The 14,780-nt window shown below is 33.0% G+C and overlaps 2 protein-coding genes and 1 long non-coding RNA gene across 3 annotated transcripts; 1 reads left to right on the top strand and 2 right to left on the bottom strand.

Moving 5' to 3' along the window:
- The first annotated feature begins 872 nt into the window (after positions 1-872).
- Positions 873-1,842, top strand: LOC148772178 (uncharacterized). Its single transcript, XR_016030060.1, has 2 exons — positions 873-1,266; positions 1,521-1,842. It is a non-coding gene; the product is annotated as an uncharacterized LOC148772178 (long non-coding RNA).
- Positions 1,843-6,282: 4,440 nt separating this feature from the next.
- Positions 6,283-7,087, bottom strand: LOC105978123 (zinc finger protein ZAT6). Its single transcript, XM_088814874.1, has one exon. It carries the CDS (start codon positions 7,039-7,041, stop codon positions 6,283-6,285), a length of 759 nt encoding a protein of 252 aa, XP_088671000.1. The 5' UTR covers positions 7,042-7,087.
- Positions 7,088-13,366: 6,279 nt separating this feature from the next.
- Positions 13,367-14,412, bottom strand: LOC148772179 (zinc finger protein 1-like). Its single transcript, XM_088814903.1, has one exon. It carries the CDS (start codon positions 14,211-14,213, stop codon positions 13,464-13,466), a length of 750 nt encoding a protein of 249 aa, XP_088671029.1. The 5' UTR covers positions 14,214-14,412; the 3' UTR covers positions 13,367-13,463.
- Positions 14,413-14,780: the final 368 nt, after the last annotated feature.

The raw sequence follows: 14,780 nt of genomic DNA on the forward strand, positions 1-14,780 counted from the left end.
ATCGGTATTATGACGCCGATTTTATTGTACAAAATCGGTCTGGATAAACCGATTTCGGAAACCAACGAAAAAAAATAAAAAAACCAATTTCAATCTCAATTTTTTTCCAAAATCGGCCAAATCATTGCAACCCAACAAGAAATAAGCATTGATTAATGTTCATTCATATATATTTATCAAGAATCGATGTTCGATTAATGTTTTCGAATTTACAAATAGAAATTTAATAAAAAGGACATCGATGCTCGATTAATGTTTTCGAATTTACAAACAAAAGTTTAGTAAAATGGACTTACTTGTTGGTGGTGGTAATGGTGCAGTGGGTGGGTCGCTGGTCATCGTCGGTGCGATGAAAGTCTCGTTGGTTGGCAGTCGTGATATTTTTTTTTTCGATTTTTGGTCTTGAACAAATAAAAAATAAGATTTATTTGTATTTGAGTATTATTTGTGGATAAGGGTATATTTGTCATCTTTGATCTTGATGTAATAAAATTAGATTAATTTGCGGGCTTGAACTAATCAACTCCTTTATGTGGTTTTGAACTACTAAAAAAATGGGCTTGCATATAACGGCCGCCTTTTTATATTAGTAAAATAAAGGGTTAATAGCCTTTTGCCACCTGTACTTTGCCCGTTTTTGCGCTTTGCCACCTTAACTAAAAAAAGTTGCACGGGCACACCCAAACTCACTTTTTTTATGCACATAACCACCTAAAGAGAATATTCCGGCGAATCTTCTCATTTTCCGTCGCATGTGCGATGCACATGCTTAAGGTAAGGGGTTTTTTGGTCATTTCCACCAAAAAAATTGTGGGCCCTAATTTCTTTTCACAATTTTATTATCTCTCGTCTCTTCAATCCTCATCTTCTTCAAGCAGCTCGAGAAGAACTTCCGATGAAGATGAGGTGGTGGGTATGGCGTTCTGGAGAATAGCCCTCAATTCAAGAAACTCCATCAATTTTATCTCCTCTTCAATGGCCGACGTTGCCAAGCCTTCTTTAAACAACTCCTCTAATTATTCTAAACATTATTCCCACAAGATAACTTCTCCCTTTCGAATCAGTATTTTCACCGCCACCTCTCCTCCACGGCGGCTCAGACACGGCGCTGCCCAAGCACCACCTCCATCAAGGGCTCTCCTGCGAAGAACTCTGTTTCTTGATCGAGGCAGGGGTTCTCGTGTACCAAGGCCCTCATTTCCGTTCGCCGCCGCCCATCAACATCAACATCTAGAGGGTCGCCGCTAATGGCGGCATCTTCTTCCGGTAAACTGAATATATCGAATTGTGGCCCAAAAATAATTCCCCCATTTATCGATATCATATTTCAAAATCAGGAAATGGGTTTCAATTCCAAGGAATAATTTTATGAAATTTTTTTTTCTTCTTCCCTTAATACTTATGACCCAACAATTGTGAAAAAATCTATTTTTTTTGCTTTAATCATAGATGGCTGATGATTTTTAATAATTATGACCCAATAATTGTAAAAAATCTATTTCTTTTGGCTTTAATTATAGATGGCTGGTAATTTCGAATCGAGAAGTTGAAAAATTATTAGCATTTGAAGAAGATGAAGATTGAAGAGGGAGTTATTCTCTAGCAGCTTGAAGAAGATGATGATTGAAGAGAGTTGGTGAAGATTGAAGAGGGTTGATTGTTCGTATGTGTAAGAGATAATAAAATTATGAAAAAAATAGGGCCCACATTTTTTTTGTGAAAATGACCAAAAAATCCTTACATTAAGCATGTGCATCGCGTGTGCGCCGGAAAATGAGAAGATTTGCCGGAATATTCTCTTTAGGTGGTTATATGCATAAAAAAAGTGAGTTTAGGTGGGCCCGTGCAAATTTTTTTAGTTAAGGTGGCAAAGTGCAAAAACGGGCAAAGTACAGGTGGACAAATGCTATTAACCCTAAAATAAATCTCATCACGCTAATAACGGAAACAAACCAAAAAATAAGAAAATAAATGAAGAAAGCAAATCGTGCATTGTATATATGGATAATAATATTGGTTAATTGGTTGTTATATGCAATTGAAAATATAGTATGTCGAGAATATATATATATATATATATATATATATATATATATATATATATATATATATATATATATATATATATATATATATATATATATATATATATATTTTGATATGGCAAACCTTCTTTCAATATAAATTGATATACTTACCATACTTACCATATATATATATATATATATATGGACATAATTAAAATAAATGTCATTTAACTTTAAAATCTTATAAAATTTGAAAATATATACATAATATAAGAAAATTTGAAAAATATATACATACTATACAAAAAAAATCGAAAAAAATATTCATAATATAAAAAAAAACCGAAACTATATACATACTATAAAAAAAGACGAAAAAAATCCATAACATAAAAAATTCGAAAATATTTACATAATATTAAAAAAATTTGGCAATATATTCATAGTATAAAAAAAATGGAAAATATATACATAATATTAAAAAAATTGAATATTCATAGAAACGAAATTGAGTGTTTCAATTTTTATTTTTTTAAATACAGGCGAAAAACATATTTCGAAAAAGTAAAAATATTAAAAAATAATATTTTTTAAATTTATAGTATATTAAATGTATGAAATATTAATATTATATATATATATATATATATATATATATATATATATATATATATATATATATATATATATATATATATATATATATATATATATATATATTTATAAATTATATAAATAAAAAGTGTATATTTATTAAATACTTCAATTAAAAACTAAAACATTTTATTATTTTTATTTTTAATGGAATGGATATTCAAATATTCTAAAATATTGAAAATTTAAAAAAAAAAAACAACATATTCCTTTATTTTAATATTTTAGTATTTAAAAAAATATTTTTTTTATGAAAATTATTTGAATATTCGTAAAACAATTGAGTTTCATGTATTTATTTGAATAAATATATTTTGAAATACTGAAAATATAAATAAGATTTTTTTATTTCGAATTTATAAAATATTAACTTTGGAAATAATATATATACATGTGGTAATTATTAAATGATTGTGTAAATGTAAAATAGGAAAGAACTTAAAAACATCCATAAATAAAAATGCCACATAATCAATTGCAGAATCCACCTCATCAATTGAACTCCAACTAAGCAATTTTGACAAATGACATCATCATTTGCCACATGTCAATCATTGAGGGCATAGATCCTCTTTTTATAGGGAAAATTTGACAAAACTCCCTCATTACACAAGTGTCATTACAATGAGTCCAATTTTGTTTTACATTTTTAAGATAAATCCAAAACAATTTTTATTAATTAAAAACACTTAATTATCACTATTATACCCCTAATTAAGAAATAATGTATATTTAATTTTGATATTAAAAGATATATAATATATTTTCCATTAAATAATCCTAATAATTAGGAAGTTAGTTACTGATTTAATTACGGAATTATCTCACCCTATCCAACTCTCTCTCTCTCCCTCTCTCTCTCTCTACGTGTTGATGTTTTGTATTAATTGGGTGTTAGCCTAAGAAGTAAGAAGACAAGAAACCCTCTCTTATGAATACACCTTGTAAGTATAATTAATATATATATATATATATATATATATATATATATATATATATATATATATATATATATATATATATATATATATTAATCTGCCGTTTGTATTGGGGTTTGGATATGTTGCGGTCACAGTGGGTGAAGTGGAGATGCTAGGTGTTCGATATTGTTTGATTCACTTTGTAGAGTTATCAACCTCGAAAAATACCGGTCTTCAATGGATTATCGAATCCGAACATCTTAATCGGAAGTTATCTCGAGAGAATTGTAGATGTATAAACATGTTTGTTTTGCTTGGACGTTATGTTGTTTATCCGAGCAAAAAAAAAAAACGAATTTGTAATTATACTGAGTGGTTTACATGTTTAGTTTGTTATACAGAGTGGTTTTCATGTTTACATACTTGTTATACATAGTGGTTTTCATGTTTATATAGTTGTTTATACAGAGTGGTTTTCATTATTATATAGTTGTTTATACAGAGTGGTTTTCATGTTTATATAGCTGTTTATACAGGTAGTTTTCATGTTTATATAGTTGTTTATATAGAGTGGTTTTCATGTATCTTCGATTTTCTCCTCCCTAAAACGTGCTTATTTCAGAGTGATTACACTAATTTAATAGTGGATTACGTTAATATTAATCTGGATTATGCTTATTTTATAATAATTTTTACTTTAATTTTATAGTGGTTTTCGAAAAATTTATTGATTTTCATTGTGTATGTAGTGGATTTCAATTTTTTAAATATGAACCATTTAAAAAACTGAAATAAAAATTAAAAAAAATAACAAATTTTTGTTTTAAATTGAAATTTAAAAAAAACCATTAAAAAAATAAAAAATAAAATGGAAAAGCAAAACTCAAAATGGCGTGGGATATGGGGAATTGTATATTTTAATTTTTTTTTAATAATTTTCCATAATAATATAATATGGTAACTTTAACTAATAGTTTAAAATTTTAAATTGAAAAAAAAAACCATTAAAAAAATAAAAAAATAAGGAAAAAAAAATTGAATTGGCGTGATGAGGGGAATAATTTTTGGAGAAGATTTCGGTGTAGATTATGGGTATATTTTTTTTTAAATTAAATAATTATACTAATTAATAAATAGTGAGGGCATATATGGTTTTTCAGGCCCATTGGATTTATCTCAAATATCATTTATAAATAAAGGATTTATCAAGAATTAAAATCCCAATGAGGGGTGTTTGACATATCGCCCCCTTTTTATATTATATATAGATTAGTTCACTCTATTATAATCACAAGTCTAGTTTATTTAAATGGATTTTTATTCATAAAATTTTGACCAACCACTTTTATTATTCTAGGTTCATGTGTTACGTTATAACTCTTTCGTCAATGACCGCATCCCTTTAAGAGGTGTTATAAGTAAAGGTAAACTTAATGTTTATAACAAAGTAACCCACACTCTTTTAAACTCAATTCCTTATGTAACCCTAATTTAACTCCAATTTTATAAATTTTGACCAAAAAAAAAAAAAAATCAATTTTGATCTTTTCTTTTCAATTTTTTTTTTTTTGTAATTTTTGTTTTTTACCAGCTGGTCTCCGGTTTTGACTTTTATTTTATTTTTTTGAATTTTTTCTTAGGTTTGAAATTTCCGGCCCCCGCTGACCGTTGATAGTTATATTAAATTGTATGAGTTTGTAAAATAAATTGTATATTTTTGTTATAAATTAATTTATTTGTTTTAGTTAATATTTGGAAGAGATCAGATGTTTGGGAATTTGTTTTGATAGAGAGATTTTTTGGGATTTTATTTGATTTAATTAAGAATATTTTTGCCATAATAAATATTATTAATTTATTAAAACATTAAATATTGACTTGGATTTACACAAATAAATTATAATATAGAAGGACCTATAGCAAATAACCCCATAAATTATATGGAAACCCTTGGAACCGAGGGGGCATTTTACGCAATTATGCATGGGTTGAAATGAAAGCCTTTTCATGTTTCTATAGAGATTTCCCAATTCTTTATGCAAAAGCTATGACCATAAGAGAAGGTTTGCAGATGTGCCTTCAACTTGGCATTGATCATATTATTATCGAGTTGAATTCGAAGTTAGTCGTCGTTGGGCATATGATTTATGAAATGTTCTGGGGAAGTTATTTACATTTTGCATAATAAAAGCTTGTACAAAGTTGTTACATATATTCGCATTGGAAAATTAAAGTTTGCTTATTCTCATCGACGTTCCTTTCATTATATTAGTTACGTTGCAATAACGTGGGCTTTGTTAAGCGTTTTATTTTCCTATATAGGTTAGGTTTTTCTAATTTTCGTAAATAATCGGCATACCATTTAATACTTGTTAGACCAAACAAGGTTTTAATGACGGCCTATGTATTCGTACATGTTGATTCAATAAAATTTTGTTTTTGGTATTAAAAAAAAAACTAAAGTCAAGAGCGATAAAGAATATGAAAATAATAGGCATTGAAAAATTAATTCATTGAATTTAATAAATGAATAAAAGTATACACAAAATCCTAAATAACACTCCAGAAAAATATTTTAAAGACATATTCTTTTTATAAGGGTTAAAAAAGGGCACTAATTAAAACTGTTCATACGCGCATAAAGGTGGCGGAATAGCACTTTCCACTACTTGTTGAATTCATTAAAACTCGAAATCTTGATCAGGCGGCGGGGGCAGGTTCAAGTCGAAATCCCGGATGATCTTTTGGGTGGCTGCGCCGCCGTTTGAGGAGGTTTTCCGGCTCTTTTTAGAACCGGCGCCGATGACGCCTTCATAGTGCTTGCGCTTATGGCCGCCGAGAGCCTGTCCCGTTGTGAAGGTTTTGTGGCAGATTTCGCACTCGTGAAGATTATAACCACTCCGATTGATGCCGGAGTTGCATTTGGCGACGGCTGAGATGACGGCGACGGCAGGGATGACGGCGTAGGGGTTTCTGTCGATTGCGGCTGCGATTGTGGGCTTCAGGCGGCAGCTGGTCTTGTGGCCGCCGAGCGCCTGGTATGAATTGAAACCCTTACCGCAGTTGACACAACTCCTGTATGATTTGGGCACGGCCGGTGGCGGGGACGGCGTAGTAGGGACCGATTCTTGAGATATCTTGACGTCGAGTGAAGCGGCGGCGGAGATGGTGGTGGTTTTGGGAACGGCAGGCTTGTTACCACCGTGTTTGGCGGCGGCGGGAGATGGGTAAGGAACGACGCCGGTTCTGGAGAGCATGACGAGACCTTGGGCGGCCAAAAGCTCGTCGACTCCCAGTTTTAACTGACACCATCGCTTCGATCGCCTGGATGATTTCTTCCACGACCCGACGACGGCGCTACTGCTAGGTAGATCAAGAAAGTCGAAACGGCGGGAGTTCTTGAGCGGCGGCGTAGAATTCAAAGATCGATCAAGAGCCATTGGAATTGTTTATTGTAGAGAGAGAGAGAGAGATTTTTCTTGGAGATTGTTTATTGTAGAGAAAGAGAGAGAGTGAGGTTTTAGAAAAAGGATCTCGTATTATATAGTGGTATTTATTAAGTGATGGTGAAGATATTAGTATTGGATTTTGATTTGGATTTGTTTTTGTTTTAGGGTTGTCTATAAGGAAATATTATTATTGCGTGTGTGTGTATGTGAGAGAGTAAGTGTGTGTTTGTGTGTGAGAGAGAGAGATGCTAATGACTCAGAATTGACTAGGGCAATTGTGTTTCTCTTCCGACTTTTTCCCTAACTCAAAAATAAAATATATGGATGCTCCTTTTCTTTTGGACCAATAAGAAAGTTCCATTATTTACACCCGATCACTGTTAATTTGCGGTTATTTTATATTGGATGAATGAGAGTAGATCTATAATTAACAAACGTTCGAGGTAAATAACTCCGTGTAGTATATAATTTCTCATATACAGTTAAACTTTTATAAATTAATAAAGTTGGAACCGTCAAAATTTCATTAATTTAGCGAAATATTAACTTATCGATAAATTATTAATTATTAATTTATACATTAGTTTTTTTTTTCTTGACCAAAAGCTTTTATTATTCCATTTAAAATACGCAGGAGGGGGCCTCGTTAAAACCTTATGGGACTAACACAAGGAGAAAGAGTACCCCTACATTGGAAATAAAAAATCAGCATCTAAGGTAACTAGACTATTACAAATATGTCACAAAATGGGGTAAAAACTGCTAATATTAAAGTATGTAATGCGGCTATTCTTAACCACCCCCAACTTTCTTGTACTTCGCCGAAAAGCCCCATAGGTGGGGTGAATTTGTAATTAGAAAAAAACTCCCTCAGCTAATATCACACTCAAATGTTATTTTAATAATTTCCGAACCACCTTATTAATATTAAATCTCATTTTCACGTTTCAAAGTCCTAACTCATTTTATTTGCCGTTTCTCTCTTCTTCTTTTCTCATCTTCTCATCTTTTCTCTTCACTCTTCTCTTCTCGACTGAAATTCAGAGGAAAAGCAAGACGTCGACCGACGGTGGTGGTGGTGGTGGAAGAGTGTTTGTCGCCGCCTCCCGCCGCCGCGTGAAGGGTGGTGACGGATGTATAGTTGACGGCGGTGGTTTCCACCAACGACGTTGAAGCTGAAGACTGACGCTCGTCGTCGAGGGCGCAATGAGTTGACGGCTACGAGGATGAGGCATGAGAAAGTCACTGTTGCAATTGATGTTGATGAAGGTATTTGTTTGTTTGTTTTTTTTTTAATTATTTTTTTAGTGTTGATTTAGTTATGTGTTCAGAAATTGTTTATGGAGTGACCAGCACCATTATTTTTTTGCATTTTTTTTGCAATTATAATTTGTTATTTTTAGTAGCAAATTCTTAATCAACTATGAAAAAAAAAAGTTAAAAAAAACAAAAAAAAGAATTTTTTTAATCGACTATGCTAGCTTCATAGTCGATTAATAAAATTGATACAGGAAAAAAAAAACGAAAAAAAAAGAAAAGAAAAAAAAATTGCTGATGACCAGCGCGTGACACAATGATGATGTTGCGGGCAGAGACAAAATTGGAAAAAATAATAGCTGGAAATGGGTGTGGGTTTTTCTTAAATGAAGAGAAATATTTTAAAAGAAGGGTTAATATTGGAGACATCCCTCAAACTGAACCTAATTAAATGTAAGGCGCAACTTTAAATTGAACATTTAACTAAATCCTTATTTGTAAACAAAATTGATCAACGTTCTTTTATTTTTGTTTAACCCGAAAATACCCTTATTATGACTAATTAAAAACCTACGTTTTTCTCTCTTCTCTCATTTCTCCTTTTCTCGTTCTCTCTCTTTTTCCGCCTCCCTACCACGGTTTTCTCTCTTCGTTTTTCAACCGTCCCACCCCTTTCTCTCTTTCGATAGTGTTGACTTGTTCGGAACGGGGGCTGAAGAGGAAAGAGTTTCATACCAAGACGATTAACAGATCGAATTTGGAATTCGCGGGGGCAGGTTTTGTTGGCAAGAATGAGGGGCGGCGGGAGGATGACGCGGAACGTGGTGAAGAGAAGACTCACTTTGCCATTGAATGAATCTGATACGACGATGTTGTAGTGGGTTATGTATGGTCGAGATTTACTGTAGATCTGCCGCTTGGGACATCATGAAACCAAGCTTCTGCAATTGTTCTTATTATTTTTTTTTTCTTTTTATATTTTACCCCTAATTTGGATCTGCATTGGTTTCTCAGAGATGTAACTGTAGATCCGGGGATAAGAATTGGACGATTTCACCGCCGTTTGGATTCGATTCGTCGTGCTCCATATTATGGTCATGATTTCGTTAGATTTTGATCCATGGAGTTGTTATTGTGTTCTTTTGACTGTGCGTTGGATAAAATTTCGCATTCTTGGTTTCTCGGAGGCGTAACTATAGATCCGGTGATCGGAATTGGACGGTTTGACCACTGTTGAATTCATGTCTCCAAGATCTATCTTCTGACCATAGTTGTGTATGATTTTGATCAGTGAATATGTTGTTGGGTTTGTTTTATTGTTGGAATGTTACTTCCCTCTTGACGGCGGCAGTTTGGTGTTTTGGGATTTCTTGCACAGGGAAGGGACAATTGGTGTCTAGGATTTCGTGGATAGAGTTTGGCGACTGTCAGGAGTTGTTTGGCTACTAGGGTTATGCATAGTATACCATAGTAAATTATAGTATACCATGGTGTTTTGGGATTTCTTGCACAACAAGGGGACAATTGGTGCCTAGGATTTCGTGGATAGAGTTTGACGGTTGTCAGGAGTTGTTTGGCTATTAGGGTTATGCATAGTATATCATAGTAAATCATAGTATACCATAGTCTAGTACATTGCTATTTATGAACAGAGGGTAAGAGGGTGTGCCGTAAAGTGGGATTTGTGCTTTAGATGTCTACAGGTGATGATATGACTACGGGTGACTATAAATGTCTACAAGTGATGATAATGGCTACGGGTGATTATAGATGACTACAGTTGAACCGTGGTCGACTTCATATACTAATTTTTTTAAAGAAGATAAAATTAAAAAATAAATTATTAAAGATATAAATTAAATTAAAAAACTAAAAAACATGGTGTTTCGTAATTTTAAATATTATATATATAAAAAAAATGTTTTACAATAGTGCGAAAAGTGCTAAAACGAACAAAAAAATAAGATTTCATGTAATAACAAAAAAATCCAATTTTTTTCGCAAAAAAGATAAATTCAGCGGAAAATGACATATGCAATAACAAAATGCTAAATCCAAATGAGAAATTACTAAAGCCAAATTTTATTTTTATGTGTGGAAGGGCAGTTTCGGAATGAGGGGTTTCCTCAAAGAACCTCATATTTTTTTTTTATTTTTTTTTTTTAGTAATTCAAGTCATTACAAGGGGAAGTAGAGGATTGGGGACTCGAACCCTAGACATTTACACTATTGGTAAAGGCTAGGTATTAACTCTCCTAACAACTAACAAGGGGTTTCCTCAAAGAGCCTCATGTTTAATACATATTAAATATCTATATATACGTCACACACTAACAATTTGAATTTATTTATTTATTTATTAATTTTGATATTAGGGCAAATGGCATAAAGGCACATCACATGGGACTTAAATGCATTTTGGTCCACAAAAAAAACAGTCTCTCAATTAAGCTCATCCCCATGTCTTTAGTCTAAAATACCCTCAATAATATAATTCTTATCAATTCCACCCATAATGCTCTAACTTCCTTAATATTACACATTGACCCCGAATTTAAACAAATATATCACATTAACCCCCAAAACCTTTTTTTCAGAAAATAATTTTTTTTTTCTGAAATGTTTTTTTTCCAGCCAGATTCCGGCGTTAACTTTTTTTTTTTTTGAAATTTTTTTTTCCTGAACTTTTTTTCCAGTCGGTCAACCACCGTTGACCGCCGGTCTCCGGCGTTGACTTTTTGTTTTTTTTTTTTTTTTGAATTGTTTTTCTTAGAAAAAAAATATTTTAATTAATATTACTGTTTTGGCTACTAAATTACTGTCTCAGACAGTAAAATTTCAGGAAAAAAAAAAAAAAAAAAAGTCAACGCCGGCCAACGGCGGCGACCGGCGGTCTCCGGTGGTGGCGAGTCAAAATTGAAATCAGGGTTAAAATTGGTTAATTGATGAAATTGGGCTAAATTGGGGTGTAAATCATGAAATTGGAGTTAAATTGGGTTTCAATGAATTGGAGGTAATTTTGGTATATATATATATATATATATATATATATATATATATATATATATATATATATATATATATATATATATATATATATATATATATATATATATATATAAGGATTTTCTTTATTTGCAAATAAGTTTGATTGGGTTGTATTTATTTGAAAGACAAAAAAGTTGGATGTCCCTCTTTTAATTAAGTGCCCTTGTCATGGGCCTATTTGTCATTACCCCAGATATTATGTATGGAGTTATTTCCATAGATATATATCTCAAGTTCATCCCTAAAATAATAGAGCATAATTAAGGTAAATAATGTAGATCGAGTTAACTCCCTCAAGGAAACAACAAACATAAACTAACTAGTACAAAAATCTATTACCCGAAGATGCCAATATAATTTAACCCATCCCAGCAGATACCCATCCTGCGCCGGCGCGCCGTCCTATTCTGGATTTACGAGATAATTCCCGCTATGTTAGCTAATTGGGCATTAGTACAAAATTAGTTTTTTACAATGGACCCTAATTTGTAGTAAACAAGCGTGTGCTACGCATTTTCTACGAATTTGCTACGTCGCATATACGGACGTAACACAAATTTTGCTACAGTAAATGGCCGTAGCAAATATGTTTTTGCTACCGTAAACGGTAAATCCTAACATTTACTATGACTCCAAGTTATCCCGTAGTAAAATATACACTTTATTATGGCAAAAAAAAAAAATCGTAGCAAAAAACCATTTGCTACAAGTGATGAGGATTGGGGATGAGTAAAGAGGATTTAAAAATTTCACCCGTAGCAGGTATGGGGCAGGTACGATTTTGATCATATGCACCCTCATTTGCCCCAGCTTATCCAACTCGTTTATATATTTTTATTAAGATACTCAGTTTGAAAGATAGTTTGATTAAATAAATTATATAAAAGAAATTACGGGTATAGGGCGGTTTAATAAATTAAAATCACTCTCGGAACGGGTACGAAGCGGGTATGAGAGATAAATTTTGCTAGTGGAGCGTGTGCATGTCTTTCTAAACCCGTCACGTACCCGCCCCATGCATGGCCATCCCTACATATGCATCTCCTTGCTTTGTCGATTTTTTTGTTCACTTTATTATAATGACAAGTCTAGTTTATTTAAACAGTTTTTTATGCATAAGTTTCTAACTCACCACCTTTATTATTCTAGATTCACGTGTTATATCTCTTTCGTCGATAAGCACATCCTTTTAACATGTGATATAAGTAAAGGTAAACTAAATATTTATGACAAAATAACCTCCAATCTTTTAAACTCAATTCCTTATGTAACCCTAATTTAACTCCAATTTTATAAATTTTGACCAAATTAAATCAATTTTCACCTTTTCTTTTCAATTTTGTTTTTCAGCCGCTGATTTCCGGCGTTGACTTTTATTTTATTTCTTTGAACTTTTTGTTACGCTTGAAATTTCCGGCCCCCCGTTGACCGTTTGATAGTTCTATTAGATTACCGTTGTTGGCAGTAAAATTATTGTAAACACAATAATGTTACTATCATCCACAATCAATATTATTTATTTTTTGGATTTTTTATATTTTGTTTGATTTGTTGATCGGTCAACGTAATAATATTGATGTCTACTATTGTAATGACATTAAAATTACTTTAAATACAGTAATTTTACTGTCAACCACAACAATATTAATTTTCTGTTGAGATTGTGATTACATCCGCATTGGAAAATTAATCATGTATTCAAGTTATTCTCATTGACGTTCCTTTCATTATATTCCTTTCATCCGCATTCTAATTTTCGTAAATAATCGGCATACCATATTCTTGTCGGACCAAACAAGGTTTCAATCAAGTCCGATGTATTCATCAATCATCATACATGTTGATTCAATAAAATTTTATTTTTGGTATAAAAAAAAAGACTTATAAATTCAAGAACGATAAAGAATATGAAAATAGGCATTGAAAAGTTAATTCATTGAATTTAAATGAATATATAAAAGTATACACAGAATCCTTAATAATATGGAACAATAAACTAACACTCCAGAAAAAAATATTTTAAAGATATATTTTTTTTTATCAGGCACTAAAACTGTTCACACGCATAAAGGTGGCGGCACAGCACTTTCCACTTCTTGTTGAATTCATTAAAACTCGAAATCTTGATCATCAGGCGGCGGCGGCAGGTTCAAGTCAAAATCCCGGATCATCTTTGGGCTGGCTGCGCCGCCGTTTGAGGAGGTTTTCCGGCTCTTTTTAGATCCGCCGCCGATGACGCCTTCATAGTGCTTGCGCTTATGGCCGCCCAGAGCCTGTCCCGATGTGAATGATTTGTGGCATGTCTCGCACTCGTGAAGCTTACCACTCGGATTCATGCCGGAGGTGCATCTGGTGGACGCGGCGGCGACGGCGGGGATGACGGCGTAGGGGTTTATGTCGATTGCGGCCGCGGGGATGACGGCGTAAGGGTTTCTTTCGATTGTGGCGGCGGGGATGGCGGGGATGACGGCGTAAGGGTTTCTGTCGAGCGCCTGGTATGAATTGAAACCCTTACCGGAGTCGGCGCACCTCCTGTAAGATTTGGTCACGGCCGGCGGCGGGGATGGCGTAGTAGGGACCCATTCTTGAGATATCTTGAAAGCGGCGGCGGGGATGGTGGTTTCGGGAACGGCAGGCTTGTTATCACCCTGTTTGGCTTCTCCAGTGATCAGGTGATTGGCGGCGGCGGCGGGAGATGGGTAAGGAACGACACCGGTTCTGGAGAGCATGACGAGACCTTGGGCGGCCAAAAGCTCGTCGACTCCCAGTTTTAACTGACACCATCGCTTCGATCGCCTCGATGATTTCTTCCACGAGCCCACGACGGCGCTACAATTCAAAGACCGATCAAGAGCCATATTGGAATTGTTTATTGTAGAGAGAGAGATAGATTTTTCTTCAGAGATTTTTTATTGTAGAGAAAGAGAGAGAGTGAGAAATTAGTATTGGATCTTAATTAGGATTTGTATTAGTTTAATTAGGGTTGTATATATGGAAATATTATTTATTATTCCGTGTGTGAGAGAGAAAGTGTGTGTGTGAGAGAGATGCGAATGACTGAGAATTGACTCCAGCAATTGTGTTGTGCTTCTCTTCTGACTTGTTCCAAAGTCAAATATAAAATATATGGACGAATAAGAAAGTCATATATAATTTTTCCATATGTTTAGGCCTCTTTTTATTACCACTACTACTTTTGATGTCCAAATTTTCATATTTTAATAAAATTAAATATCTATATATATCAGAGACTACCTATTTAAATTTATTTATTTATTTTTTAATTTAGGAATTAAAAATTACCTCAATTTTGATACTATATATAGAGTTATTTTCATAAATATCTCAAGTTCATCCCTAAAATCATAATTCCTAATTAAGGTAAATAATCTAGATCGAGTTTACTACTACAAGGAAACAACAAA

This window comes from Erythranthe guttata, chromosome 2 (assembly GCF_056151865.1).
Source record: "Erythranthe guttata isolate IM_541 chromosome 2, IM_541, whole genome shotgun sequence".
Taxonomy (NCBI): domain Eukaryota; kingdom Viridiplantae; phylum Streptophyta; class Magnoliopsida; order Lamiales; family Phrymaceae; genus Erythranthe; species Erythranthe guttata.